Source organism: Strix aluco, chromosome W (genome assembly GCF_031877795.1).
Source record: "Strix aluco isolate bStrAlu1 chromosome W, bStrAlu1.hap1, whole genome shotgun sequence".
In the NCBI taxonomy this organism is placed as follows: domain Eukaryota; kingdom Metazoa; phylum Chordata; class Aves; order Strigiformes; family Strigidae; genus Strix; species Strix aluco.
In genome coordinates, this window is record NC_133970.1 from 1,626,401 (window position 1) to 1,652,385 (window position 25,985).

The window sequence follows — 25,985 nt, forward strand, 5'->3', positions numbered from 1 at the left end:
TGAAACAGAGCCATTTTTCATCCTCCAACAGGATGAATAACCGACTGATGAATCCTCAGAGTGGTTATTCATTTTGCATGAGTAATGAAATATCACTGCATCACCATGATGAATCTTGAAATCTGGTTCTTCCCCCCTTCCTTCCTACCCTGGTCCCATCAGGCTTCTCATTACTGAATAACAGGGTCTCATGTTTGCTAATGCTTCTTTCCTGGAGGCCTGAATCTTGCTTTTCTGGCTGGACTGGTGCCTTCTCAGCAGGAGGAAGGAAGATTGGACCCTATGAGCCTGCTCCCCGGGGGTTCTTCAGCTGAGAAAAGCCCAGAGCCTGGATAACTCACTCCATTTGACAAGGAAACCCCTAATTGTGAGGTGATGTAAGGTGGCCTCTGTTTCTGGCAGAATTCCTACTGAATTTAAGTGGCTGTATCTGCAGATGCTTGTGCTGTTTGAGGGGCTGTTTCTTGTTTTATGAACTCCAGATGACTTTGGGTGGGAGACAAATGCCAGGGGGCAGTCTGCCTAGGCTGTGGTGATGCCCAACAGTTAAACCAGTCAGGATATTTATGAATTGCTCCTAATTTAGGTGCCTGTTTCTCTGCTTAGCGCAGCACAAAGCCCGTGAACCTGAGCTTTATTTTCTCTTTTCCCTGTTTCGCTAATGAGGAGAGAGTTGCAAGTTAAATAATGCAAGCTATTTTTAGGGCTGTAACCTCAGATATTCTGTGCATCAAGACTGGCATGATCTTTTTCAGTCGCTTGAGTGCGTATTTCATTGCTGTGGAATGGTTGCATCTTCATCTTGTAAGTAGAGGAACAGAAGAGCTTTTTCTGAATTTTTATTAGCAGCTTCCTCCCCTCTCTCTGTGTCCCTTGATAGCTACTCCTGGCGCAGCTGATGGGGAAATACTTGTCCAGGTCTGGTCCAGCTCAGAATCTTCAGTAAACTACAAGAAAAGATAAAGGAGAGGACTCCTAAGAACCCATAAAGGCTTGTGGAACGAACAATGTAATAAAACTCTAGCAATGTGATTAATTTCTGAGCAAAAAATTTAGTAAGAGTGACTTGTGCAGTCTCAGTGGAGATCTGGGGAGACAAAAACTTGGAGCACAATCGTGGTCGTTTACAAATAATTATATGTCACAGTGCTGGAAGCTTTGCGCTGGGAATATGCTTCGCTTCAGTCTTGTTTTAATTGGTGTATCTATGAGCCAAGTGTTGTTTTTCTACCTGACTTTGACCTCACAGTCATCCGAGGTGTTGATACTTGTATAAACTTTTCCCTGCGTTCACAATCGGGGCTTAAAGAGCCAAGCGAGTGCTGGTGGTGGAAGCTCCACGCCATCGACGTTGCGTTACATTTGCCAAATCTTCTAAGCTTTCACGTGTGAGTTGTCCTTCTTCAAGCACCTCTCTCTCTCCCACAGAGGCATTTGCATTCCTGTATTTCTACATTTCTATAACCAAACCATTCTCCTGATGCCTTGTTCCCTCTGTGATGTGTACGGGGTTGATAGGAGTAGGGAACCGAAGAGTCAAAACCCAATAATAAAGTGTATTTGGTGATGTATTTGTTGCTGTAGACCAATATAATTTTATCCCGAATAAACAGGGGCTGTTCTTACGTTTACCTGTAGCGTGTAAAAACATAGCTTGGATGTGGCGTTGGGGAGCCTTTCGTTTATCTCTAAAAGTTGATGAAATGGAGAGGGAAAGGGGAACGAAGGGTGAATTCTTTTAACGGTGGAAAACAGGAATAAGCTTTGTAGAGACTTTATCAAGATGGGAAGCTAACCCAGTGATGAAATACTGAATTGATAGGATTTTACTTTGAGTTCATTTCCTGAATCCTGATACTCCTTTTAGAGTTTGGCTAGCGAGCTGTTGCTTTTGCCTTTGTAACAAAGGATTTCTTCAACGTTCTGGACAGCTTTAAGGCACTGCCACTTCCTCCACGGAGCTGTAAGGACTGCTACAAGACATCTAGAGTGGTTTTTTGGGGTGGGGGCTTAGCAGTAGTGGTATACAGCAGGAGTGAATGACTGGAGGTACTAAATATTTAATATTTAACAGGATAAAAGATGTGCCTTGATACTCAACTAACAGCGTAGCTCAAACCTGGGTTAGAATGTTGAAAATTAATACTAGTTAAGAGCAGGGTATCAGTTTACAGGAAGCATTTGAAGTTTAAGTGGCTCTAGTAAAACGAGACACAAGTGGCAACAGGTATTTTTAAAAAGCTGTCCAATCACGGAGGTGTCAAGATCGTGTGAAATGTAGTCAGAATTTGCAAAAAAAAAAAAAGTTGAAGAGCTTACTTAGGTGATCCTGTGTGGGTTTTCTAAGCCACTTTGACCTAAACTTGGTTACAAATGTGTCCTGTTGTCCAGAAAATAAATAGATCTCTATAAAATGACGTAGTAACCTCTCAGGCAGAACAAGTATCATTCAACCTACTGATTTACAAAGCTGTGCAGGCATGTTGTGGAGAGTATCGTGGGGTTTGTAGCATAACTGTGTTTTATATTCAGTCGGTAGTATACCCTTAATGCTAAGGTTGATGTTCTTTGTTGCCCTTTGCCTTTACGACCTCTGTAACTGAAAAAATGGCTTTTTTTTCTGAAAAAGGATCGGTTATGATGCCATGTGACTAGCAATCTAGGTTCCACAGAAGATGAAAGAGGGTGCTCCAGTTGTTTCACTTCCAGTTTTAGAGCAGAATGTGACAGTTGAAAGCCCCATCTTAAACTGAGGCTTTTGGGTACCCACCTGCAACAAAGAATGTCCTGGGAATGAGAATAACTGTTTGTCTTTTTGTCTTAAATTTTACAGGCTTGAAAAGAAATAGATTATTTTTTTTTTTGCCCTCCCCCATATCCTGCAGAAAAATCAAATTATTTCTGAATGCCCTTTTCACAGAAAATGGCATAGCTACATTCTTGCTTACCTCCTTATTAAGATTATTTGTTAAATGGAACTTCCTGTGGAATGGAAATCAACTTTTTAACGACCTTTCACCATGATCTTGCTAAATAGAAAAGGCCCATTTAAAGAATGGGTGTTGCTAATCTCCAGCCCAGAACTTCAAGATCAGTCTTCAGACCAGTAAGATAGGAGTGAGTGGGGAAATTGGTATCATTAAACAAAGATCTTTTAGGTCAAGAAATTGGTTTCTGTGAGAAATGGAAATATGTTCCCAGCTAATAGACGGAGCAATAGAAAGTAAAATGAATGTGAATTTAGTTCATGTATCTTCCTAAAAACAGAAAGATTTGATTCTATTTCCAGATAAGCCAAGAGATCTATAGAGTGTTGGAAAGGGCCGGGCCGTCGAGCCAGCGTAGGTCTGAAGTGGCGTAGCTACTTCATTTCTTTATTTTTTAATTCTTTCTAATGAGCAATCTTGTTTTCTCTTTTTCAGCTTTTCTGGGAGAAGAGGCTACAAGGCCTCAGCGCATCAGATGTCAGCGAACAAATCATAAAATCCATGGAGCTACCTAAAGGTCTTCAAGGTATTGTGTTCACTTACTGCAGTTGCTTCAGATCCACACAGTTGTTCGTGCTTAAAAAGGACAGAGTTTTTGATGCTCTTAACAAGTTCGCAGTTTACAGTCAGATTGGGGGTTGGAACTAGATGATCTTTAAGGTCCTTTCCAACCCAAACCGTGCAGTGGTTAAGTAAACTTGAAATTGTAAATGTTCTTGCTGAGAAAATACCTCAGTCTCCAAAACAATGTTTATTTTTAGGTCATTTATATAGTTAATATAAACCACGCTTTAGAACTGCACTTTTATTGGTGAGAGTTGATCTAAAATACGTTCAGGTCATAATTTGCAATTAATAACTTTGTTCCACTGCTTGGGAGGTTTTCTTGGGAATTGGAGTGTTGTAAAAATCTCCAGTGTAGTGTTAAAGACTGTGCTGGTGTGGATTAATACCATGAAGCTGCAAAGAAACTGTTTCAATATGTGACTGATAAATTTATGATGGGATTATCGTGATTAAAAAATTGATGCTATTGTAATTCACAGAATCATCTAGGTTGGAAAAGACCTTGAAGATCATCTAGTCCAACCATAAACCTAAGACTAATTGTTAGTGTAAGCAGAAAACCTCACCGGTTTTAGAAATGGGATGCCTTTTGGCATGCTGATTTAAAATGAGAGCTGTGCTATTACAAAGCCATTTTTAATAACTTGCATTTAACTGTTTAGATTAGACCATCACGTATCCAGTGGCACTTATACCACGAGCCTACGTAACTTTACAAACTGAGAAGAGCTCTGCCACTGGAAGTTACGCATGAAATGTGGTTGGTAACTCTTCAATTATCTTTCTCGTAGGAGTCGGCCCCGGTAACAACGACGATACCCTGTTATCAGCTGTTGCTAGTGCTTTGCACACCAGTTCTGCACCCATCACGGGGCAGCTCTCTGCGGCCGTTGAGAAGAACCCAGCCGTCTGGCTGAACACATCTCAGCCCCTCTGCAAAGCTTTCATAGTCACAGATGATGACATTAGGTAAGTTTTTAGTAAAACAAAAAGTAAATTGAATTAAAATAGATTCCTTCCTGGCTCAGTGCAGTCCTGGAGAAAAGGGAAGAGAAGTGTGAACATTTTTCTTGTACCTGTTGATTAGTTCAGTAACTTGAAAAAATAAAACCCTGTTTTTTTATTTTGTGGTCAAAATACTACTATAAATTATTTACTAAGGTATGAGTCATAATCCACATTTTCTTTCCCAAGAGAGTGCCCTAAACATTAAGCTATAGTCATGATCAATATTGCCTTTCTTCCTTCCCATTTCTGGTTTGGTCAAGTTAATTTGTTGATCTCAGTTAAAGAGTAAGCAATTTCAACAAAGAAAAATAAGAATATTCCCCTATAGCATATAGCTTTGTGGCTAATACACTCTCTTAAAGTGGGAGATTGGGCTACGATATGAAGAGCACGATGAGATCGATCTATTCACATAGGGGCAAAGATTTTGCTTTTTAATAGCTGCACTGTTCATCTTCTTTTCAAAGAAAAACTCATCCTTTTTTGGGGTACTAAAAACAGGGGCTTCAGCACTGAATTTCAAGGTTAGGACTGAGCAAAGAGGGAGATTTCTTGTTGCATTGCTTAATTGCCAGAGTGTGGCAAGAGGCAGGACACAATCCTGACATCCAGTTTGATAGTATTGCTTGGCGTGAATCAACACGTGGGATGAACACTGCCTTTAGTATCACATTTTTAGTTAAATTGAAGGTTTCAACAGGAAATCTGAAGACCAAACTTGGATCTTGCCACTTGGTGGAACTCACTCGACACCAAAGTCTGCTACTATCACATTTTTTTCTAAGCCCTAGATGGCTACCTGAAGCTTCTGCAGGGCTAATGTTAAGGTATAATTATTATAATTATTATTATGATTATGATTCCCAGTCCTTTACTGAGGGGTTTACTTTATTTTCTTAAACATCAACTCGAAATGCTTTCAGAAGGTAAACTCCTTTTGCCTTCCTACAAAAAGTTACAGGGCAGAATGAGAAACTTTCTTAGCATGTTTGACAAGGTTTATTATTTATTGGAAACAAAATTCCTTTTTTGTCTTATCGGTCATGCAGTTGTTTTTACAAAGGAGATTCTGGATTTGATGTCAGTCCTGGCAACTCAAGAAGGACACGGATTCTGACCTGGAGCAGCTCTACTTCTATGAATATGCTGCTGGTTCGGTGTCTCTTCTGGCTCATGACTTTGTAGGCAGCTCACTCCAAAAGGATTAAATATTTTTAGATGTTACCTTTTCGTACTGTTTGTGTGAAGCTGGCTTTTGTTTTAAAACCACCCAGAAAGCACGTTGCATGGAGAAGTAATATCAGAGTACAGCACCTGTTAGCGCTGAGGAAAGCGGTAGAATTGCTTTCTGAATGTACGTAATGGTAAGGAAGAGTTTGCCACTGGGGATAGCTGGTGAGGTGCCAGCATCTACTCTTTTGTACTGTAAATTCTTCAGGGAGATCACAGCAGGTGTTTACATCTAATAAAATTGCTGTCAGCTTGACTTGTGTTTAGCTTGAAGAATTCCTGGTCGTGTAATAACGGTAAATCTCTTTGTAATCAGAGAAAAATGCAAAATTTCCTCTTTTGGTTCAGCACATTCACTGGGAAAACGTTAAATAACCTCTTATAAATGCTTGGTTAAGAATCAACCATGCTTCCTTGTCGCTAGGGACACGCACCTATTTTATTTTCAGTTGTGGGATCCACCTTCTGAATAATTCTGGGCTTCTTAATGCTAGTCCTGCGAAAGGTAAGTGTGCAAAATGAGTATGGTGTGGTTCCTGGTGGTCTCCACATCCAAATCTTAGCCTCCTGAGGCAGGCTTTTAGAATTCCCTGGGAACTGTCTCCTCCTGTGCTGAGTCTGGGAGATCATTTATCTTGAGACTGCTGCTTTGCAGCTTTCTCTTTCCTGACCAGCATCTAGTTATTTTCTTTGCAACTGCACTGTTGAGGTGCCTCCATTTCCTCTAAGGCTGGCAACCTTTGTGTCTCTGCTAGATAAATGCTTTAATCAGTTTCTCTCTTTTGGGATGAACTGGGGAATTGTATCTTCTGAAAATAACAAGTAAGTGGATTGGTTTTTTCTAGTTGTGCTTAGGTGGATGAAGTTTTGCAATATATTATAAAATTCATTTTTGACTCGCAGCTCTGTTCTGCTTCATAGTCCAGTCTGTCATTCTTTTCAAATCTCTCTCTCTCTTTAGTGGGATTTTCTAAAGCTTATAGTTTCGAGGGGATTTCTTCTCCTAAAGCATCCAAGTCATTTCTAAAAATCCCACCTTTCAGTTTTCAACAGCTCTTTCTCTTGCTCAGTCTAGGTTCTGTGCTGAGCAATTACCATCACCCAGCAGGTTTTGTTCCTGAGCTTTCTCAGCTGTCTTGGCAGTCGCCCTTTTCCAGTAGCATGGCGGTTGGACCTCTGCTTTTTCATAGGGGTAGCCACAACCTGTTAAATTTACCAAATCTAAACAATTAATGTACTATGCCTGGCTGTGTCATGCTGTGCACAGTAGTGGGTAAGAAAACTACCTGTTAAGCTGTCCAAAAACTAAGCTTTATTTACCTTAAGACAGGAATGGGGAGTAATTCAAGTTTAATGCTCTGTAAGTGTCAGGCATGGGTTTAAGAATGTCTGAATCTTAATATGAATCTTGATCCAAGCTAGTCAGCTGTAGCTTAGTCCCTCACAATATTCCTCCGTATCCTATACAAACCTCACTTTCAGACCAAAGCCACAAGAACTTGTAATGTGCCAAAGGAAGAAAAAGAGAGATTGAGAATGTTTCCACAGTCTGAGCTCTCCTCAGGAATAAGAATATTGTGAGATAAAGTGATGTGTGTTGCAGGGAGGCAAAACCCTAAATAATCCTTATCAATCTTGGCTACGAGAGAAACATTCTGACCCCAGATCTAAAGATGAGTTTAATAGAGATATGTCAGGGAAGTGCAGTAACGAGGCACCTGAGAATTTCTCAGTACCATTTAGAGTATGTTGTCTCAACAGTGGATAATTTCTGCTGAGGGAGGAGGAGGTGGGAAAGATCTCTTGGAAGTGATCTGTTGGAGAGATGTATGTGTGGGGGGGAATTAGCAGATGCCCCTAAACCCAAGTTTAATATAATACAGCAAATAGAATCAACACACTAGTAATTAATTCTCCTTTCAAGCAGTGCATCTCAGATCTGGGTAGTGGAAGACTTCTGGAATCCCTGCTGCTGAGGAGCTCTAGAGTATGTTTTTCATAAAAACAGAGTAAATGTTACTATAAGCACTTCTGGTAATGATTTTTGATTAGAGTGTCTCCAAAAAATGCTATATTTGAATGTGCTGGAAGAGCAGGGGAAAAGGGGTGTTACCTCCCTCCTGACACATGGGGAGGTGGAACTGGTGTCCAGACAAGGAACAGGTCGGTTCTGTGGATTTTTTCCTGTCTAATCTGACACCCATCCTACGTGTAAAGGTACCTCTGTGTTTCTGCAGCAGCTAAATGCTATTAGTAGAGCTATATGCAATTTTTTATTTTGATGACAGAGCACCAGCACATAAGGAACTAAATCAAATGGAACTTTATATATAAACTTCCTATTCTTAATGGGACATAGTGAATTAGTTTTAATTTATGATTGGTGTAGTTGAAGGGAGATGGGCAGTTTATACCATTACAGTTTCAGCTAGATCTGAGCATTTAAATGATATAAATGAGCATTTTGGTGCAGCATTTCTTCAATCAGAATACAGTCCTGCCAGGTTTCAAATGGGAACGTGTTTTGATGGAATATGTTTATTTCAATATTTGACAAGAAAACAAAACTTACAAATTTTTATCTCTTGTTTAGGAACTAAACATAAGGAACTAAATCAAATCCATAGGTTTAGCAATATAGAAAAATGGAGAAATCAGGGGGGAGGTTGGCACAATATCATGGTTTGTTTGCATACAGCGGTGTGGGATCACACTTCTTTAGAGCATGGACACATCCCTTAGTTGTGTGGCCTGAGAAGAGTGCCAGTAGTAAGGACAAATAAAATCATCCTAAGCACTAAGGAAATCACCTGAGCACAGACTGTACCCAATCCTGTTGTATAAAACAGTTCTCCACTGAAAATAAGCTCAGAATTGGAGTTAGGGGCCTGTGGATTTCTGTGTTAGGAGTAACATGTCTTTAATTTTAGCTTCCTTTTGAAGGCAAGAGCACTTAAACTAAAGGAGGAGGGTTGTGTCTTGCTGGGAGGAAGGCCACAAAGAGCCCGTGGCCAGTGGGCTGCTGTCGTGTGGGAGCTCCGTGGCCAGGATGGTGCTGCGGAGCTGAAGGGCTGAGGGCCGGTAACGAGGAGTGGGCACTTGTGGGCAGTGCTGCTAACACTCTCGACTTACTGGGCTAAGACAGTTTTACTTAATACTGCTGTGAAAAACTGCGTTAAGAAGTCAAATTAATCAAATTGAATGGAGATGCTCTAAGTCCTAGAGTTTTACTCAGTGTTAAGGATGAGCACTTTTTATTAGTAGTGTGTTCTTGCTGTTGGCTCTTAAACATTCACTCTTGGTAGAAGTCATGCTACTTGTATAAAAAGAGCTATTTTTTTAATCTTTAAAAACTCTTCTAGAAGACCAGGCTCTTCAGGACTGGGACTGCCGTGAATTACTTTGTGGTTGTTGCTCCCTGGTTGATCAACTAGCTGGCTGAAAATTTGGAAATGAGATAACTGAGGAAAGCTGCGTCTTTGCGTGAGTTTGGGAAGCAAGACCTGGGAGTAACCTCTGGAGAAGGCCACCTGTGCTGTAAAGAGGGAACCTGGGCCCTTAGGAGTTAGTCCGAGATACAGAAAAATAGCTGTCACTTGTGGGTGTTGTGACAGTTAAATACTGCAGTCGTGTGTCCAAGATGGTAGGAGGAGGCTTGTTACAAATCAGGATGATGGTTCTGTAATCTAGGCCAGGCTGAGCTTATGTTTCGGTATATGTTTTTCAAAACTTCCTCAACATAGTTCCGTACATTTAAAAGAAGATCTCAAATAAAGGAGCCTAATGAAGTGGTAAAGCTTATGATTGTTTTGTGCCCAACTCCTCAAAGTTGATATATAAGATACTTGCTGGCCTTTAGGTTAGATTCCATGTCTGGACAACAAACCCACTGAAGAGAAGAGCAGGAAAGGACCTTGTAGCACCAAGAAAGGTTGTTCCAGACTAACGTCTCATGTGCTTTCTGGCAAGCGCATTTTCTGATCCACACTGACATTATGAAACATTCAGAGCCTGGAAGGGGCCTCCGTTCTCTCCCAGCTCAGCTGTGGCTTTGTTCAGGTTACTGAGTGGGCAAGGCTGACTAAATGCCCTGTGACTTTTTGGACAAAGGGTGGGGGTAGATGAATTCCCATATCTTCAATGGATATGTGATACTTCAGGGCTTTTCCAGGAGATACACTTAAAATGCCCAGTGACCAGAACCATGTTGAAGGAACATTTCCATTCCATTCTTTGTAAGAGTAGGGAAACGTTCTTACTGTGTTTCAGTTCATTGCAATTTTCTTTGCACACAAAAGGGGAGCTTTATAAAGATATTCCAGCAGCTTTCTTCTCTCTGATTTGGTCATACAGGCCCTTTTTAAAAAGTGCTCTCATTAAGTGTTCGTATTTATCATCATAGCCTAAATTAGCCCTGAGTAAGGAACCACCAGGAATCCAGGGAAGGGATCTCCTGGTGTAAATGGCTGTTGACTGTGGTCCGAAGCCTGTTGCGATGGAGCGTGTAGGCTGTGGATTGTGGAAAGATCCTACTGTCTTAGAATTCTAATGCCAAAGAGGGGAAAAATAAAATATACTTCAATTATTTATTTTCCACAGGCTTTGGCCAGTTCACAATGTATTCCAACAGTGAGACGGTAGCAACTTTTTATTACTTAATTTTTAAAAACCTATGTTTCAGCTTATGTGTGCTCTCGGCATCGTCTTCATTCAATTAACAAATAGTGAATTTGCTACTCTAACTTTTATTTCTCCTTTGTCACAGGTCCTGCGAAAGATAAGGCATCTTTGGTTTCGTTCCGTTCTCTGCCCCAGGGCTTTGAAAGATCATTCTAGAATGATCTTTGGGACAGTAAGCTGTATGTTGAAGATAGAAAACAAGGATAGAAAACAGCTGGAAGATAGAAAACAAGTTCTGCTAGCTTGTTCTTTTTTTTTTTTTCCCTTCCTTTAGCTAGTGGTTGCGGCCGTAGAACTGAATAGCCTTAGAAGCTGGTGTTCCTCAGAGGCCTCTGCCTTCTGTGGAGGGTGTTGGATATCACTCCTGCTCTTCTAAGATTCCACGTTCTTTGTATCTGTCCTGCCATCTTAAATAGCCCCAGGGAGTTTGTTGCACGAAGGAATGAATTCCTCTGCCTGCTTCTGATGAGTTCTGGCCATTTTTAGGCAGATATTTTGTTTAAAGATTTTCTTTTTTTGGAAAACATTGGTTTGACAGTTCATGGATTTTCATGTGCGAGACCTCTGGGCGTGATGTGAAATTTGTATTCCTTTAGGTAAACTTCAAAAGAGGACTTTTTGTGTTCTGGTAACATTTGAAAGCTAAATATTACCTTCCGACTAAACATTGACTCAAAACATCTCAAATTTATATTGATATCAAGGTCATATTTTGAGTTAACTTCCCCCAGGAAAACAAACCTTTGTTTCAGCAGAAGTTGCTGCCATCTTAAATACATCACTGACTGGTGGATAAGACTGAATAGAGGGGTAGGAGTATTTAAATAAATAAATGGAAAGAGTGAAGCTCGTTGAGGTTCTTCCCCCACACACGCAGCGTGTGGGACTTGGAGTTGGTTCACTGAGCACTTAGAAACCTCCTCAGTGCCCCACCATCCTGGGAAGGTGCTCCTGGGGTACACACCCTCACGCTTGGAGAGAGGGAAGCTGCCTCAGATCTCCTTTACAATGCTCGTGGTGGGAATCTGCTGTGATTTTTTCAGTGATCTACCCCAAAATACCTCTGCCAAAAAAAGCAAAAAGCCAGTCTGACAAAGATAGTCCAGTGGGAAACTGCTCCGTTAACTTTCAGCTTGGTCTTTTCAAGTATCTAAGCTGAGAGTGGAAGATTCTATCTCACATTCAAGCCTCCTGTCTCTAGATGAGAGAAATTAAACCATGCACGCCAAGCCAGCGGGGTTTGTGGCTCAGGGTGCTCTTAGTTCTAGTACCTGTGTGCCCGTGTGCGTGCGGAGGTAACAGAACTAGTCAGTAAGGGTTTAGAAAAGCGGTCGCTGCCCCAGGCCTGTCGGTGGCCAAGAAAGCCAACGGCATCCTGGCTTGGGTTAGAAATAGTGTGACCAGCAGAAGCAGGGAGGTGATAGTCCCCCTGTGCTCTGCACTGGTGAGGCCACACCTGGAGTGTTGTGTCCAGTTTTGGGCACCTCAATACGAGAGAGATCTCGAGGGGCTGGAGCGAGTGCAGAGGAGGGCAACGAGGCTGGGGAAGGGCCTGGAGAATAAATCCTGTGAGGAGAGATTGAAGGTGCTGGGACTGTTTAGTGTGAGGAGGAGAAGGCTGAGGGGAGACCTCATCACTCTCTACAGCTCCCTGAAAGGACGTTGTAGAGAGGTTGGTGCTGGTCTCTTCTCACAGGTGATTAGTGACAGAACAAGAGGGAACGGCTTTAAACTGCAACAGGGGAGGTTCAGACTGGGCATGAGGAAAAAATGTTTCCCAGAAAGAGTGGTCAGAGAGTGGAATAGGCTGCCCAGGGAGGGGGTGGAGTCCCCATCCCTGGGTGTGTTTAAGGGTCGTTTGGATGAGCTGTTGGGGGATGTGGTGTAGGGGAGAACTTTGTAGAGTCGGGCTGAGGGTTGGACTCAATGATCCCAAGGGTCTTGTCCAACCTGAATGATTCTGTGATTCTATGTTTAAGAGGCGTTTGGACAATGCCCTTAACAACAGGGTTTAACTTTTGGGCAGCCCTGGAGGGGTCAGGAGTTGGACCAGATGATCTCTGTAGGTCCCTTCCAACTGGAACTATTCTATTGTGTTCTGTTCTCAGTTAAAATAAGAGTGGAGAAACCAGTCCTGAGTCATTTTTTTATGCAAGTATTACGCCCGCAGCCTAGCAGTATACTTGAAGGACTGACGTTTCTGCCCCTTGTTCCCTTCTCTCCCTTCAGAAAACAAGAAGAGCGGGTGCAACAAGTGCGTAAAAAACTGGAGGAAGCACTAATGGCAGACATTTTGTCACGGGCGGCTGATACAACAAAAGATATAGATGTAGAAATGGATAATGGAGATGAAGCGTAAAAAAGAAATCAGGTGAGTCCCAGCTCCTGGGTGAGATTTCCCCGTCCCCGTTGCCGGCAGGCACGCGGCAGTCGCTCGGTGGGCTGTAGTGCATCACACACAAGCAGTCCTGCTTTCTCTCTGCACGTGTGTTAGCTGGCGTGCCCTATAGCAGCAGAAAATGAGGGTGGTTTTGCATATATCGACAGGAAAATCCTCACATGAAGTGCTACGCAGGTCACCAGCAGTGGTTTCCATCCTTTACAGCAAAGACTCAGTCTCTGGAAACTGTTGCAGGTCTGTTTTCTGGCACTTGGTGTGAAACCGGGGTAAAGCAATCAGAATAACCATCCTTTTTCTGTTCTTCAAAATTGAATTTAGTAAAACCACGTAACAAGTTCCTGAAACTTTTCTATTTATTTTTAAATGGGTAACACCTCTACAAATTAATTTTCCAAGGCATCCTCTTGTATCTTTATACCTGTTTACAGTACTGCTCTGTGGATTTGCCAAAGACTTCCTTCAAAAATCCTTTTTTTTTTTTTTTTTTTTAACCATCTGCAGAAGAAAGGTAATTCAGTCTCTTGTTTCCACCGAGCACGTAGCGCTCATTTATGAAAGTGCAGAGCTTTGAGATCTGACCTTTTCATACAGAGTTAGCTGAAGTTTTAACAACTAAGAATTCTGTCTGGAGGTGGTTGTGTAATTTTAAAGGAATTAATTTCATTTTTTTTTGTTCTGGAGTTAATACCCACAAGGGGAAAGAATATATATATTCCCTATTTGACAGGTACAAAGGAGTTAACTTTTATAAAACCATGGATACTACGTTCAGGTAACTTGCAGATATAGGATGGAAGTTTCCAGGCTGTGACCTGCTTTATCAAGGCTGCTGAGTGTTCCAGCTGGTGTTCAACCCGCAGTGCAGAGTGGTAATTCCACGGCGGTTTAGCTCCCTGCTAGATGAAGAATATATATATTATTGAATATATATTGAATATATATATTCAAAATAATTATTTTGACACTCAGCATCTGGACTGTGCACTAGGTTAACTGCTTCAGGTACAAGGGCGTGTTGCTTGAGTAAATTCTTACAATTAGAAGCAAAATGTATTTATAATGTACCCGCCTGCCCCTGAACACTCATGTTTCTTATTACTGAGTGTCAGGGCAACATAAAGGGTAATTTGAGCTTTAAGTTGTGGACAAGAGCTATTTGCCAGTGTTGGTTACTGCTCACTTAACAGACCAGTAATCTTGATGTTTTCCAGGCTTCTGGAATCTTAATTACTTTAAGTTACAGCTATTTACTATTAAACTCTCAATCCTTAAGTATTTCTCCTATAAAAGTCTAATTATGGATAACTTTAAAGGCAGTCAATAAAGAACATTGTTTGAAGATGTGACGTTTCAAACCTTTGCCGTTTTAGAATCCAATTGTCATTTTGAATTTTTGAATTTAGCATAAAAGAATTATTTTGTAACAGAGTCCTTGGAAGTGGTTATTGTTGCACTGGTACTGTGGTCTCTGCAGAAATCAGTTGGGTGAGTAGACCTTGAGTTTCCTCAACTTGTGGCCTCGTGAGCTATTAACCTGTACGTAGCCAACACATTTACATGTTCTATAAAACCATTTTTTTTTTTTGCTCTAGTGGCTTTAATTAGACTTCAAGAAGATTTTTGAGTAGGTGGATTAGTTAATGTAAAATAGCTTGAGAGGTGCAAGGTTTTTTACCGTTTATACGGACTAACATTTGAGTATGATCTTTTTATATTAAGAAACTTTTCATGCACACATGATGCTGTCTTTAAAAAACAAGAATTCAGAAAATTAGGGCCGTCGTGAAGCACTGCAAGAGCCTGGGTAACGTGCCAGGAGCGTGTGTGGGGAATGAAAAAGTAACGAGGCATCTGTGGGACTCTTCCCAACTGAGGATCTTCTGACATATTAATTTTTTGTTGCCCACTTTGGAATTATTTATAGTTTTCTCTTCATGTGGAACTGAACCACAGCTGTAACCGCTCCAGCAAAGCCCTCGAATTGATGCGACCAGCAGCCTTTTCTTTGCCAACGGGGGTTATTTCTTTCTCTCTTCCAGGTACTTCTAACTGACTTATCCCAGGAGGAACTTCCTAAAAGACAGAGGCACTTTCTCCTTCGGTCTTTCGTTATAAGAAGAAACGGACCCATGCACATTTATATAGCTTTCTAATAGCATTAAAACCAATGCCTTTTTTAGACTCCTATTTTTGATGTATATATCTTATTTGAAAAGCAACTTTATTTTGTGTCCTATGACTTAAAGTCCTTTTTTAAGTATCGAACGTTACCCTTAATCTAAAGCTGAGCTTTTGATGCCAGGTTGCAAACCTACTGGAATTATATTGCCTGTACTAAATATTTGTTTTTCCTGTGGTTTTTAGTAAGAATGGATCACAAGAACAGAATGATTTCCCAATTAAAGATTATTGTGACTCTGTATATAAACAGATTTTTATACCTATGGGTGAGAACACCTGTACATTCTCCGTCATCACTGTAAAGATAAATAAATGATTATATTCCAAGCAGTTGAAAACTCGTTGTGGTGTGGATAGAGTAAGCAAAGCGTGTCACTGCTCTTATTTCAGTGTTCCACAGGAAAGGCGTAAATCCAAGCGCTGTCTTTGCCCCGAGCGCTGCCTCAGGAAATCTCTCAGAACTCGGAGCTGTTGGGGATGTTTCGGCCGAGGTGAAGTGCAATTGCCTATTTCCTCTGAGAAAGAAGATTGCTAAAAATAAGTAGCCAGCACGACTTTACAGAGTTCTGCTTTGAGGTCAGAGGGAGACTGTGAGGAAAGTGTCTTCAGAGCAGAATGCAGCAGGCACCAACTCCGGCTTCTTTCTGCCTCCCTAGACAGAGCAGGGACAGCCTACGGCATGGCAGAGGCTTCTGTGAAGTGAGGTGGGTTAATCAGAAAACTCAGAAATAATCAAAAAACTTTTGCTTAACTTCCCTGGTGACTTAAAGTCGAAATTGCCTGGGAGGTCAGAGTAGTTCCAAGGTCAGAGTAACGTCTGCTTCTCCATGAGTAGAGGGGGGGGGGGGAGCTTTTCCATCGCCTCTGGAGTCTTGTGTCTACACAAGAGGCAAAGTGGAGAGATGGGTGGTCTTGCTGCAGGATTTCCTGGGCTGGGAATCCAGATAAATTGTCATTTTTCTGAAGTAGCTTCCTTCAGGATATAATTGAATAAAAGAGATTAACGGTTTTGATCTTTTCCAGCCTGGTCAGAGATTAGGGAGTGATCAAACCCTCTCCTCAAGAAGAGAACAGAGCCTGTTACCAGATTATCCTGATTTGGTGGGTTTCGTGCAGATTGCTTTTTGGGAATGTGTGTGTGCTGCGCTGCTTACTGACTCTTCAGAACACACGTTAAGGTTTGATGGATAAAACTCAGAAAGTAGAACTTGAGTGAAAACACATCACCGTCGATAATCGGTTCAATTTAAGAAGAATTTCTGCTTGTTCTAATTCCAGAGTTGTGTAATTACTGATCAAAGAGTTCACAAACGGGGGTGTGGATGACTTCTGCGTAGCTGTACAACCCAGTCTTATTTTAGGGATGAAAATGCCAGGACGTTACTCTTCACACAACTATAAAGTGCAGTAAAATCAGCACAGAAATGGCTTTAAAACGCTCTTTCCGATTCTAATATTCCATATAAGAGCAAAAAGCAGATACAGCTTCTTACAGAAGAAAAATTAATAGTAACTGTCTAACTGTGCCTTGTAGTTTTTTTGCTTTTTATGACACCAATATTAACACTTCATGCCCTTGGGGCCGGGGGGTTGTCCAGGTCCTGGATACAAAACCCCTGGTAGCGCGTGTCCGGACTGTACTGTGACACTATTTAACGTGTTGTTGATTTATTTCTCAATGATGCCTCATCACTTTTTTTTTTTTTTTTAGTGAGTAGCTACTATTACTGAAGGCAGCTGAAAAGCCTCGGGGGAAGAAAATGCCTCTCATTTTTTAATGAAGAGATGTTCTCTGTCAAAACTAAAAAACTTTGTGTTACAACCCAAGAAGTTTCCAAAGTTTGGACTCAAATTTGGCAAAAGACTTTCTACTAATGCTTTCATCCCCTTTCTGTCAAAATTGTCGTTCTGATGGAAGCCTTTCTGTTGGCAGTAAGTGTATTTTGGTACTAAAAAGCTGGATATTTACTCCACTGTAGTGCTGGCTCAGTGGTCCTCAGAGCAGCTTCGAATGGAATGATTTTCTGGTTTTAATAGTATTTTTCAATCTGGAAAACAGCAAGACCATAGCGAGGGAAGGACATCACTGGCCTTTAACTCCAAACCCTGGTCCGGGACAACTACTGCTCTTATTTTGTGAACAGAGGCTTAACTGGTTAACTGGTGATGGGGATGGTGGTGGTTACAGGTTAGCCAAGATTTAGGATTCCACATTTCAACACCTCCCCACCCCTCGGTATGTGCTAGCCCTCATGCCCTGCATCGTACAGGGATATTCCTTAGGCTCCTAACGAAGGCCATTCCACTTTTGAGGAAATAATTGCAAATTTGGGGGCGGGAGAGGACACGTGATGTGCTGTAGCTTAGTGTTGGGGTCGTTACCTGCGATGGGAGGGGCTCAGGCTTGAGGGGCTGCCTGAAAACTGCTGCTGTATTTGGGGAAGGAAGGAGAGACTTACAGTTTGCTCCTCTACGGGTTGCAAAAAGTCATGAAACAACAAATTTTTGGGGCTCATCTTTTTTCCTGGGAGGGAGAAATAATCCTAGACAAAACTGGGTTAAAGGTATTTGCCTCTGGGCTTGAAAATTAGTGATCTGTTCTGCTCGCCATGCTAACTGGAGCAGTCTGACGTCACAGGAGAGGGGATGGGAAAAGACTTTTCGGGTCCCTCGTTCTGCCTCACGGCTGCTGCGGGCAAACTTGTGCCCCCCCAGACCTCAGCTGGGCAGGGTGGGGGCGGGCACACTCACCCCTACACTGCCTCGCCGTTGCCAGCTGAATTTGAGTTCCTCATTAACAACTTTCATCATTCCCATTAAAAAAGTAGATTATTAATAATTTTGGCTAATGTTTTGGTCGTCTTAGTGTAGTTTAGCTTGGTACTCTTAAGAGTAATTTGACGAACAATAGAAGCTTCAGTTGTGTAAAATCCTAAATGCACTTTTTCATCTAGAAGCAGGTGTCAAAATAAACTAAATGATTTGGTTCCTTTAGGAAGGAGCCATTCGTGTCTGAGGCACTGAAATCTCAGGGCTCGGACCTCCAGCCTGCACATTAACAATCAAACTCACAACCAGTTCAAAACCACTATTTGAGCACCCAAAGCACTGCTTGGATCTAAAGATTTGCTCTTCTCATCTGCAGAGCAGCTGCCTGAGCCCCGGGCTCAGCAGCTCCTTGATTTGTGGCGGGGTGGGAAAAGGAAATTATTGTTTCCGTTGCTGTCACCTACTGCTTGGCCACGCTCTCTGGTGCAGCTGCCACAACCCCCTGGTATTAAGAGGGACAAAATGTCATCTTGGAGCATTAAGGCAGCTCCAGGAGCATGTTGTACCAGGCAGAGCACGTCTCTTGGGTGCCACCAGCAATTTGGAAATCCTGTTGCACAAGTTGCAGTTCCCTTCGCATATTGTAAGAATTAAAAATTTATCTTGTTCTTCGTCTTTCGTCAAGTTCTTCGTCTTGTTCTTCGTCTTTCGTCAAGTTCTTCGTCTTCTTCTTTGTCTTTCATCAAGTTCTTCGTGTTAACATTTAGTCAATTTCTCCTTTGTCTTTCATCTTGTTCTTCATCTTGCTCTTCGTCTTTTGTCAAGTTCTTCATGTTAATAATATTCAATTTCTTCTTAATCTTTCATCAAGTTCTTCATCTTGTTCTTTGTCTTTCATCAAGTTCTTCATGTTAATATTATTTAGTCAATTTCTCCTTCATCTTTCGTCAAGTTCTTCATCTTGTTCTTTGTCCTTCATCAAGTTCTTCGTCTTGTTCTTTGTCCTTCATCAAGTTCTTGGTCTTGTTCTTTGTCCTTCATCAAGTTCTTCATCTTGTTCTTCGTCTTTCATCAAGTTCTTTGTGTTAATATTATTTAGTCCATTTCTCCATTGTCTTTTGTTAATGTCATTGTCTTTCATTAATGTCGTGGAATTTGCTTCGTGGAAGTTTTCTGTCCCTACTCTGAGGTCTCAGTGCAGAGCTCTCTACCCCTCCGCCACCAAATACACCCAGAAAAAAGGGTGTGATTAGGGTGCCCCCAACCTTCTGCCACCGATCGGCACAGGAGTGAGGGCATCTCCCCCTGCAAGCAGAGTTTTCCTCCCAGAGCATTAAACCTGCCTGCTGTATGCACGCTACAACGCTCAGTTCTGATTTTCTCCCATTCATGTGCTGGTTTAGGTTGAACTTTTTTGGTAATAAATACAATTTGCAACTCGTGCATGTTATTTAGTTGCTACAGGTCCTTAAAAGGTGAGTCGGTTCCCTTCGTCATTCACAGGGATTCCTCCTCCTCTCTCTTCCCCAGTCCTCATCGAGGATTGCTTTGTGAAGTAAGCCCTTATGAAATACTTATATTTAATGTGAGATCAGCAGTTTAGGTCAGGAGCCTTAAATGAAGGAGGATCTAAACAGTTTCCTCCGTCTTCTGTTCGTAATTCCTCCCTGGAGACACTGGCAGTTGCTGACCGGGGAACTGTTTGCAACCACGACTCACCCAGATCTCCCCTCTGTGGTTATCTGGATTTTATTTACATCACATTTAGTCCTTGGAGGAACTCAAATATGGTCTAAATGGGGCAATCACTGTCATCTTGTACGTGTTAAGTACAATATTTAGAGTGTATTTTGTGCTTGGAAGTGGTGTGGGTTTCATATATAGCTGCAGACTCCCTGCGGGTGCACATACTCTGTTTGCAGGAGCAGACCACAGAGATCCACCGGAGACATTTAAAGAGAAATTAAGATAATCTTTAAATCTGAAGCAGCTTCTGTAATACAAACTGAAGCAAAATCAGAGACTCTATATATGGAATTATTTCTCAAAATGCTCAACTCTCCCTTCTTCTTCCTTCGTGATCTGGCTGGAGCTGGAGTCTGAAGGCCAGCTCGAGGAAGGCTGCGGTGCAGAACACGTCAGCGCCTTCTAGGAAAAAGCATACGCTGGGCAGTGGAGCAAATGCCACCGGGGCTGTGTGTCCCTCCGGGGACCCCTCAGGACAGAGCAGGGATCTCTCCAAAGAGATGAGTGTCAGGGATGGGTGTCAGGGCTGCAGGAGACCTTTTGGTGCGTGAGGAGGCATCGTCTTTCACATCGCGTATCTTTTGAGGCAGATGCGGCTTCGTCACCACCTGGACTGGGAGCCCAGAGAGTCACAAGGGTTCTGTGATCCCCTCGGGTTAAATGAAGGTGAAATGACACCAAACAACTCGTTAAAATGTTTTAGTTGCAGTAGAAAACAATTTAAACTTGGAAAAGGATAATAAGCCTCTTATAAATCTATAAGAAAGAAAAAAAAGGAAAGAAAAAGAAAGGAGAGAAAGAGTCAAAGCAATCTGGCTCACAACCCCTGGATCCAGCGTTGTCTCAGGTCCAGTAATCCCGGGTGGTGGGTGCACACCCAGCAAAGTTTCTGTCACCTTTTAAGTTCATTTTATCAGCTGATTTGCATATTAGACGAGGAGGGGCAGGTATTCCACCAACTCATTTCCATGAGAGACAAGGAAAAAGGTGGAGCAGGGGTTCTGTGTGTGCATTGAGGGCAAAATGGGGTGCTCCACCCCTTGTCCAATTGAGTCAGTGGTTATGCTCACCCTGCCCACCTTTGGTTTTTCCTCATTTCCAACAGATTTTTGCTGCCTTCCTGCTTCTTGAGCAATCATCTGGCTTCTGGGGCAGAAATGCTCACCTCTTGTCAGTTCTTGTCATGGAAGTCATTAGCAAGGCCTGCATGGTGTCTGGCTTACACAATAGAGCCACGAAGTATCAGGCTGACACAGCAGAGCCTGAGATTAAGGCTCCTTGTGCTTGATGGCAAGCTTTGGTTTCACTCAGTCCAGTGTAACCCCTTTGAGGTTTATCTCAGGAGTCTGATGGTACAACCAGAAGGGAGTGGGGGGTGCATCCTTCCATACACTCCCACTTCCTTGGGTGACCTTCCTTAGACTCATCACAAAGGCCACAGCTTGTCCTTGAGGTTTTCTGTGTCGATGAATGTTTGAGGCATCAATTCCTTCAGTTCCTTACTTAAAAAGTAACGCAGCAGTCTTTTGGGGGTGCTAAATTTCTCTGCTAAAATGCACCTCCCTGAAATGAGCAGCTGCTTTTTCATTGACTTTAGAAGAACATAGGTACGCGCTTTCGGTTTTAGATCTACACCGGAAAGATTGGCTTTTGCCCTAGCTTTTATATCAAAAGTTTAACGACTTCGTTAAAGCCGAGCTCGCTTCACTGATGCATCCCTGGTTGAACTTCCAGCGTTAGCAGCTTCGTTCAGGTACTTCATGCAGCATTGGGTGAGAGATCCAGCTTCACTGTTCCGATCCACAGCCATTCATTGCCCCTGAAATCGATTAAACGCTAACGACCGAGTCCTCTAAACTGGAGATCTACTTAAAAAAGAGACGTGTGGCAGCACGTTCTCGGGGCTGGGTGGGGATGGTACCAATTTTTTCAACAGAATACCAATAATTTGGCCAGACAAGGCATCCCGGTGTTTGAAGCATCGCGGACAGACGACGGTCCCTGGGTTTCCCTTGGGGAATCTTCCACTTTTCCCGATTTTTGCACCAAAACTCACTGACTGCCGTCCCTGCTCCCGAAGCCTCTGCGGGGGGAGAGGCCGGACAGTGAAAGCAGATGATGGAATTGGGAATTTTCCCCCCCTCCAGCTCTAATGAATTTCCTTTTCCTTCACCAGGGGAAAATGGAGGCAATTGGGGCCAAAGCCTCTAGAGGTCGGTGCAGCTCAACCAATGTGCCCGGCTGCTGCCCACACCCCAGGCAGCGCAGGCAGCGCTGAGCTGCCCGCACCCCTGCTGCAGGCAGAGCTGGCAGCAATCCCCCCCCGCTCTCACCCCCGGCCTGGGACCATCTCGGGACTGGCCCAGGCATCGGAAAGAAGAAAATGGGAAGAAAAAGGAGTTTCTCCTGCTCAGAGAGCACCTGGAGAACCGTGGCGGGGATAACTGCTCCCAGGGGTGGCCCGTGGAGAAGGACCGGGTGCACCAACTGAAGGTAAAAGTCCTGAACACTTCTCTTTTCCAGTATTTTTCAGAATTATGACTGTCTGATTTTTGTGACCTGCATATCGACTCCTCCAGGACACGCCGTGTAAATCCAGTTCTGGGAATGAAGCTGTAATCCCCTTTTAGCATCGCTCTGTGGTACTTGAGGACGAGGTGGGAAAAGCCATCAACCAGTTCCCTACGGAGGAGGGAGGATGGTAGGTAGGTGGTCAGACATGCCAAAGGCTTCAGCTCTGGGTTTAAATGTCCCCATTCTGCTGAAATTCCACGAAGAACCCTTGGCTCTTTGGTGAATTTTATGCAAAATATGTTGAGAAATGTTTGGAGAAATAGAAGGCTTTATTGTTTCACAGAATCACAGACTGGTTTGGGTTGGAAGGGGCCTTAAAGACCATTCAAGTCCCAACCCCCCTGCCATGGGCAGGGACACCTTCCACTAGCCCAGGTTGCCCAAAGCCCCGTCCAACCTGGCCTTGAACCCTTCCAGGTTTCAATTATATTCACATTGACAGACAGAGAATCTGATTTACAGCCCTTTGAAACCGAGGGAAATAAAATCTGTTAACTCTAACAGGCTTTAGCATAGATTATTTTTAAAGTCATTAGAAAACGAGGCAGTTCTTGATTTAAATCGAGCCACAACAGGGCTCTGAAGAGCCACGTCCTGCACCCTCCTGCCTCCCCTTTCCCTGCCACCCCTCTCCCTGCTGGCAAAGGGCACAGGCAGAACCACATTTGCGCATGAAATCCTAACGATAATACTAATAAAATGTAACAATTAACATTCAAAACCTGCTCGTGCAACTGCCCGGTGACTTACACCATGAATATGGAACAGATTGGCCAGGTTTGAGGCAGATTTTGATTGTTTTGTTGGCATGTCCAGTTGGAAGGAGCCCCTACCACACATCTGTGCTTCTGCGGGAGTTATTTGCCGTTTGGCTTTTTAGTTAACGAGGAGCCACAGAAATCGGAGTGTCCTGACAATCAGGATTGAGTTATCTACTGAGGTTTTCAGGAGTTTAGCTGCACCTGAGCCAACACCACAAAAGTAACCGATGCAGTCAGTGTCTTACACTCGTGCTTCATATTTTCCGATGCCCAAAGTCTTCGCTGAGCTTCTGCAGATTTAACTGCTCAGTGAGTAAACTGAACTGTTAAGGGAAAATCATATGAAATGAAAGCGTATTTTTCTCGCTTGAAAAATAGACGTTCTACTTGAAAACGTTTTGGTTCCGGGTGGCTTTGCTCTTTACAAAGTTTAACCAAGCTAAATGAAAAGATGAAATCTCTTCTGCATGAAGATTTTGAATATTCAGTTAAAAACAGCAACATGAATCGTGCAGTATCTCCAAATTTCTCCTCTCTTTTACCCAGCGATATTTAGCCAATTCTAACCAAATTCACAGACTCGGTCACTTTAAACCTCTACATGAAAGACTTTTTGGGTTTGTTTGGGGGTTTTTTTCTGTACACATATGGCTTTCTGTGCTTCTGCTTCTAGATTGTCATAAACAAAATACTTGTAAAGATTTTTTTATAGATGCTGGGGACTTTTTTTCCTGTTTAAAAGTACTTTTTTTTTTTTTTTCAATTATTCTGTAATTTTACCCTACTCTTACCTTACCTAAAACTTTCAGCAATTTCTTCCCAGAAATGTTATGAGCTAAAGACTTACCTGTAGGTGTTTCGCTCCGCTCAGCCTGCTGCGAGTTCCCCGCCGGTCGGCGCGCATCGTATCCGTCTGTCCTGCCTCTGCCTGCACGTGTTCCACTCCCCTCCAGCCCGGCGCCGCAAACGCTGCCCAACAAAGGGCTTTGCCAGCCCCCTGATTTTCTTTCTGCTCTAGTAAAATGCTCTTTTTAAAAAATATGACCCCACCAAGCAGAGATAACACCAGCAAACTCTTCAAATGTAGACAAGGCAGTTGGAAAAAGGCAAACTCAGAATCACAGAATCATCTGGGTTGGAAAAGACCTTGAAGATCATCCAGTCCAACCATGAACCTCACCCTGACTGTTAAACTCAATCAGTTTGGGATTAGGCAGCAATACGTATTGGCTTGGATGACTGATTATTAGATTATTTGAGGTAGAAAACCTCTCTTAGTTCCAAGGCAATATCCACCTGCGTTAAACGGCGAGATCCTGACCTAAACTCAGAGGTTTCGGTGCCTCTGAGAAGGTAGGAGTACTGAAAAGAATTTAAAAGGGCATTTGCCAAGCCCAACTTAGCCAGAAATGCTGTGCACCTTCTTACAACGACCTGAGGACCAAGGAATTGTGATTTACAAATAGTAATGGAAAATAAGCCATTGGGAAAGCAAGCCCACCTGAGAGCCACACCTCTGGGCTGCCGTGAGTCTGAACTCCGGGGTTTTCACCCTTTTTCAGGACTTGGAGGGTGGGCTCGTACCCATGGAGCTAAAAAGTTTCTCTCCACCTGCCCCCACCAGCCATCCCTGTTTCCAACTTCAGCTGGAGCCCTTTGGCTTTCTTCTAAGGCACTGAGCAGTGAAATGGATAAGCCGCCCCTTAAATGCTTTTTTTGATATTTTTGACTCGTTAATATTTGCTCATGCAGCTGAATTTGAACTTGGGAAGTAACCAAAAAGGGAATTGCATTAGCATGGGGCCGAACACGGCATGATTCCCATGTGTTCATGCAAATCTTTGTATCCAAGCAGTGCTTTGGGTGCTCTTGTGCCAGCGAAGCCTGAGAAAATAAGAGAAAAATAGTGGTTTTGAACTGGTTGTGAGTTTGGTTGTTAATGTGCAGGCTGGGGGTCCGAGCCCTGAGATTTCAGTCCCTCAGACACAAACGGCTCCTTCCAAAAGGAACCGAATCATTTATAGTTTATTTTGACATCTGCTTCTAGATGAAAAAGTGCATTTAGGATTTTACTGCCCTGCCAGCGTACCAAAACGCACGGAAAAAATTCACATCGAGGACTGAAGGACAAATTCAATTCAACGCACGCTGTATCCTACAGATGGAATAACGTTTACTGCAGTGTAAAATGATATGAACCAAATTTCTGAGTGCATGTGCAGCTCAGCAAATAACCTTTATCATTCCTCAGGTTTTCTTCATCTGTTTTGTAAATTAAAAAAAAAAAAAAGAAGTCTTCTTATACCTATAGAATGAACAACGATCTTATATTCATCTTTGTATGGGGTGTGAGAGAAATATTTCTGACATGTTTTGCTGACAGATGATAAACTGCCAACGCCCGATCCGTTATGGACTATTTTAGCATGTACTCATTTGCTGTGAGCGAGGCTTAAACCACAAGTATTGATTCCTGTCTCAGGACAGATTTTAGTCTCTGAATGATTATATTGACATTTGTCTCAGGGGAAAATTTGTAGTAAAAAAAAAGCACTTGCCTCCCCCTGTCAGCGATGTCATCTTCTCAGAGGTTTCCAGAGAAGGCAGTGGGCAGGAAAGCTCCTCAGATTTGCATCCTTGAATCCAGAGATCAGCAGTTTGGGGGATAATTTAGCATCACTCTGTTTTCACAGAATCATCTCGGTTGAAAAAGCCCTTGAAGATCCTCCAGTCCAACCATGAACCTCACACTGACCGTTCCCAACTCCACCACATCCCTCAGCGCTGGGTCAACCCGACTCTTCAACCCCTCCAGGGATGGGGACTCCCCCCCTGCCCTGGGCAGCCCATTCCAACGCCCAACAACCCCTTCTGCAAAGAAATCCTTCCTAAGAGCCAGTCTGACCCTGCCCTGGTGCAGCTTGAGGCCATTCCCTCTTGGCCTGGCGCTGGTTCCTTGGCTCAAGAGACTCATCCCCCCTCTCTGCACCCTCCTTTCAGGGAGTTGCAGAGGGCCATGAGGTCTCCCCTCAGCCTCCTCTTCTCCACACTAAACCCCCCCAGTTCCCTCAGCCGCTCCCC

The 25,985-nt window shown here is 42.9% G+C and overlaps 1 protein-coding gene across 2 annotated transcripts in view; it reads left to right on the forward strand.

Moving 5' to 3' along the window:
* Positions 1-15,392, forward strand: part of LOC141917853 (methyl-CpG-binding domain protein 2) — a 41,556-nt gene extending 26,164 nt beyond the window's left edge. The window contains exons 4-7 of one of the 2 annotated variants that reach the window (XM_074811444.1): positions 3,423-3,513; positions 4,346-4,523; positions 12,702-12,843; positions 14,913-15,392. In XM_074811444.1, the coding sequence (XP_074667545.1) occupies positions 3,423-3,513; positions 4,346-4,523; positions 12,702-12,831 (399 nt within the window). In that variant the 3' untranslated portion in view covers positions 12,832-12,843; positions 14,913-15,392. Of the gene's footprint in view, positions 1-3,422; positions 3,514-4,345; positions 4,524-5,611; positions 6,049-12,701; positions 12,844-14,912 lie in introns of those variants that run through there. The other variant, XM_074811443.1, reaches the window with a different exon arrangement.
* Positions 15,393-25,985: the final 10,593 nt, after the last annotated feature.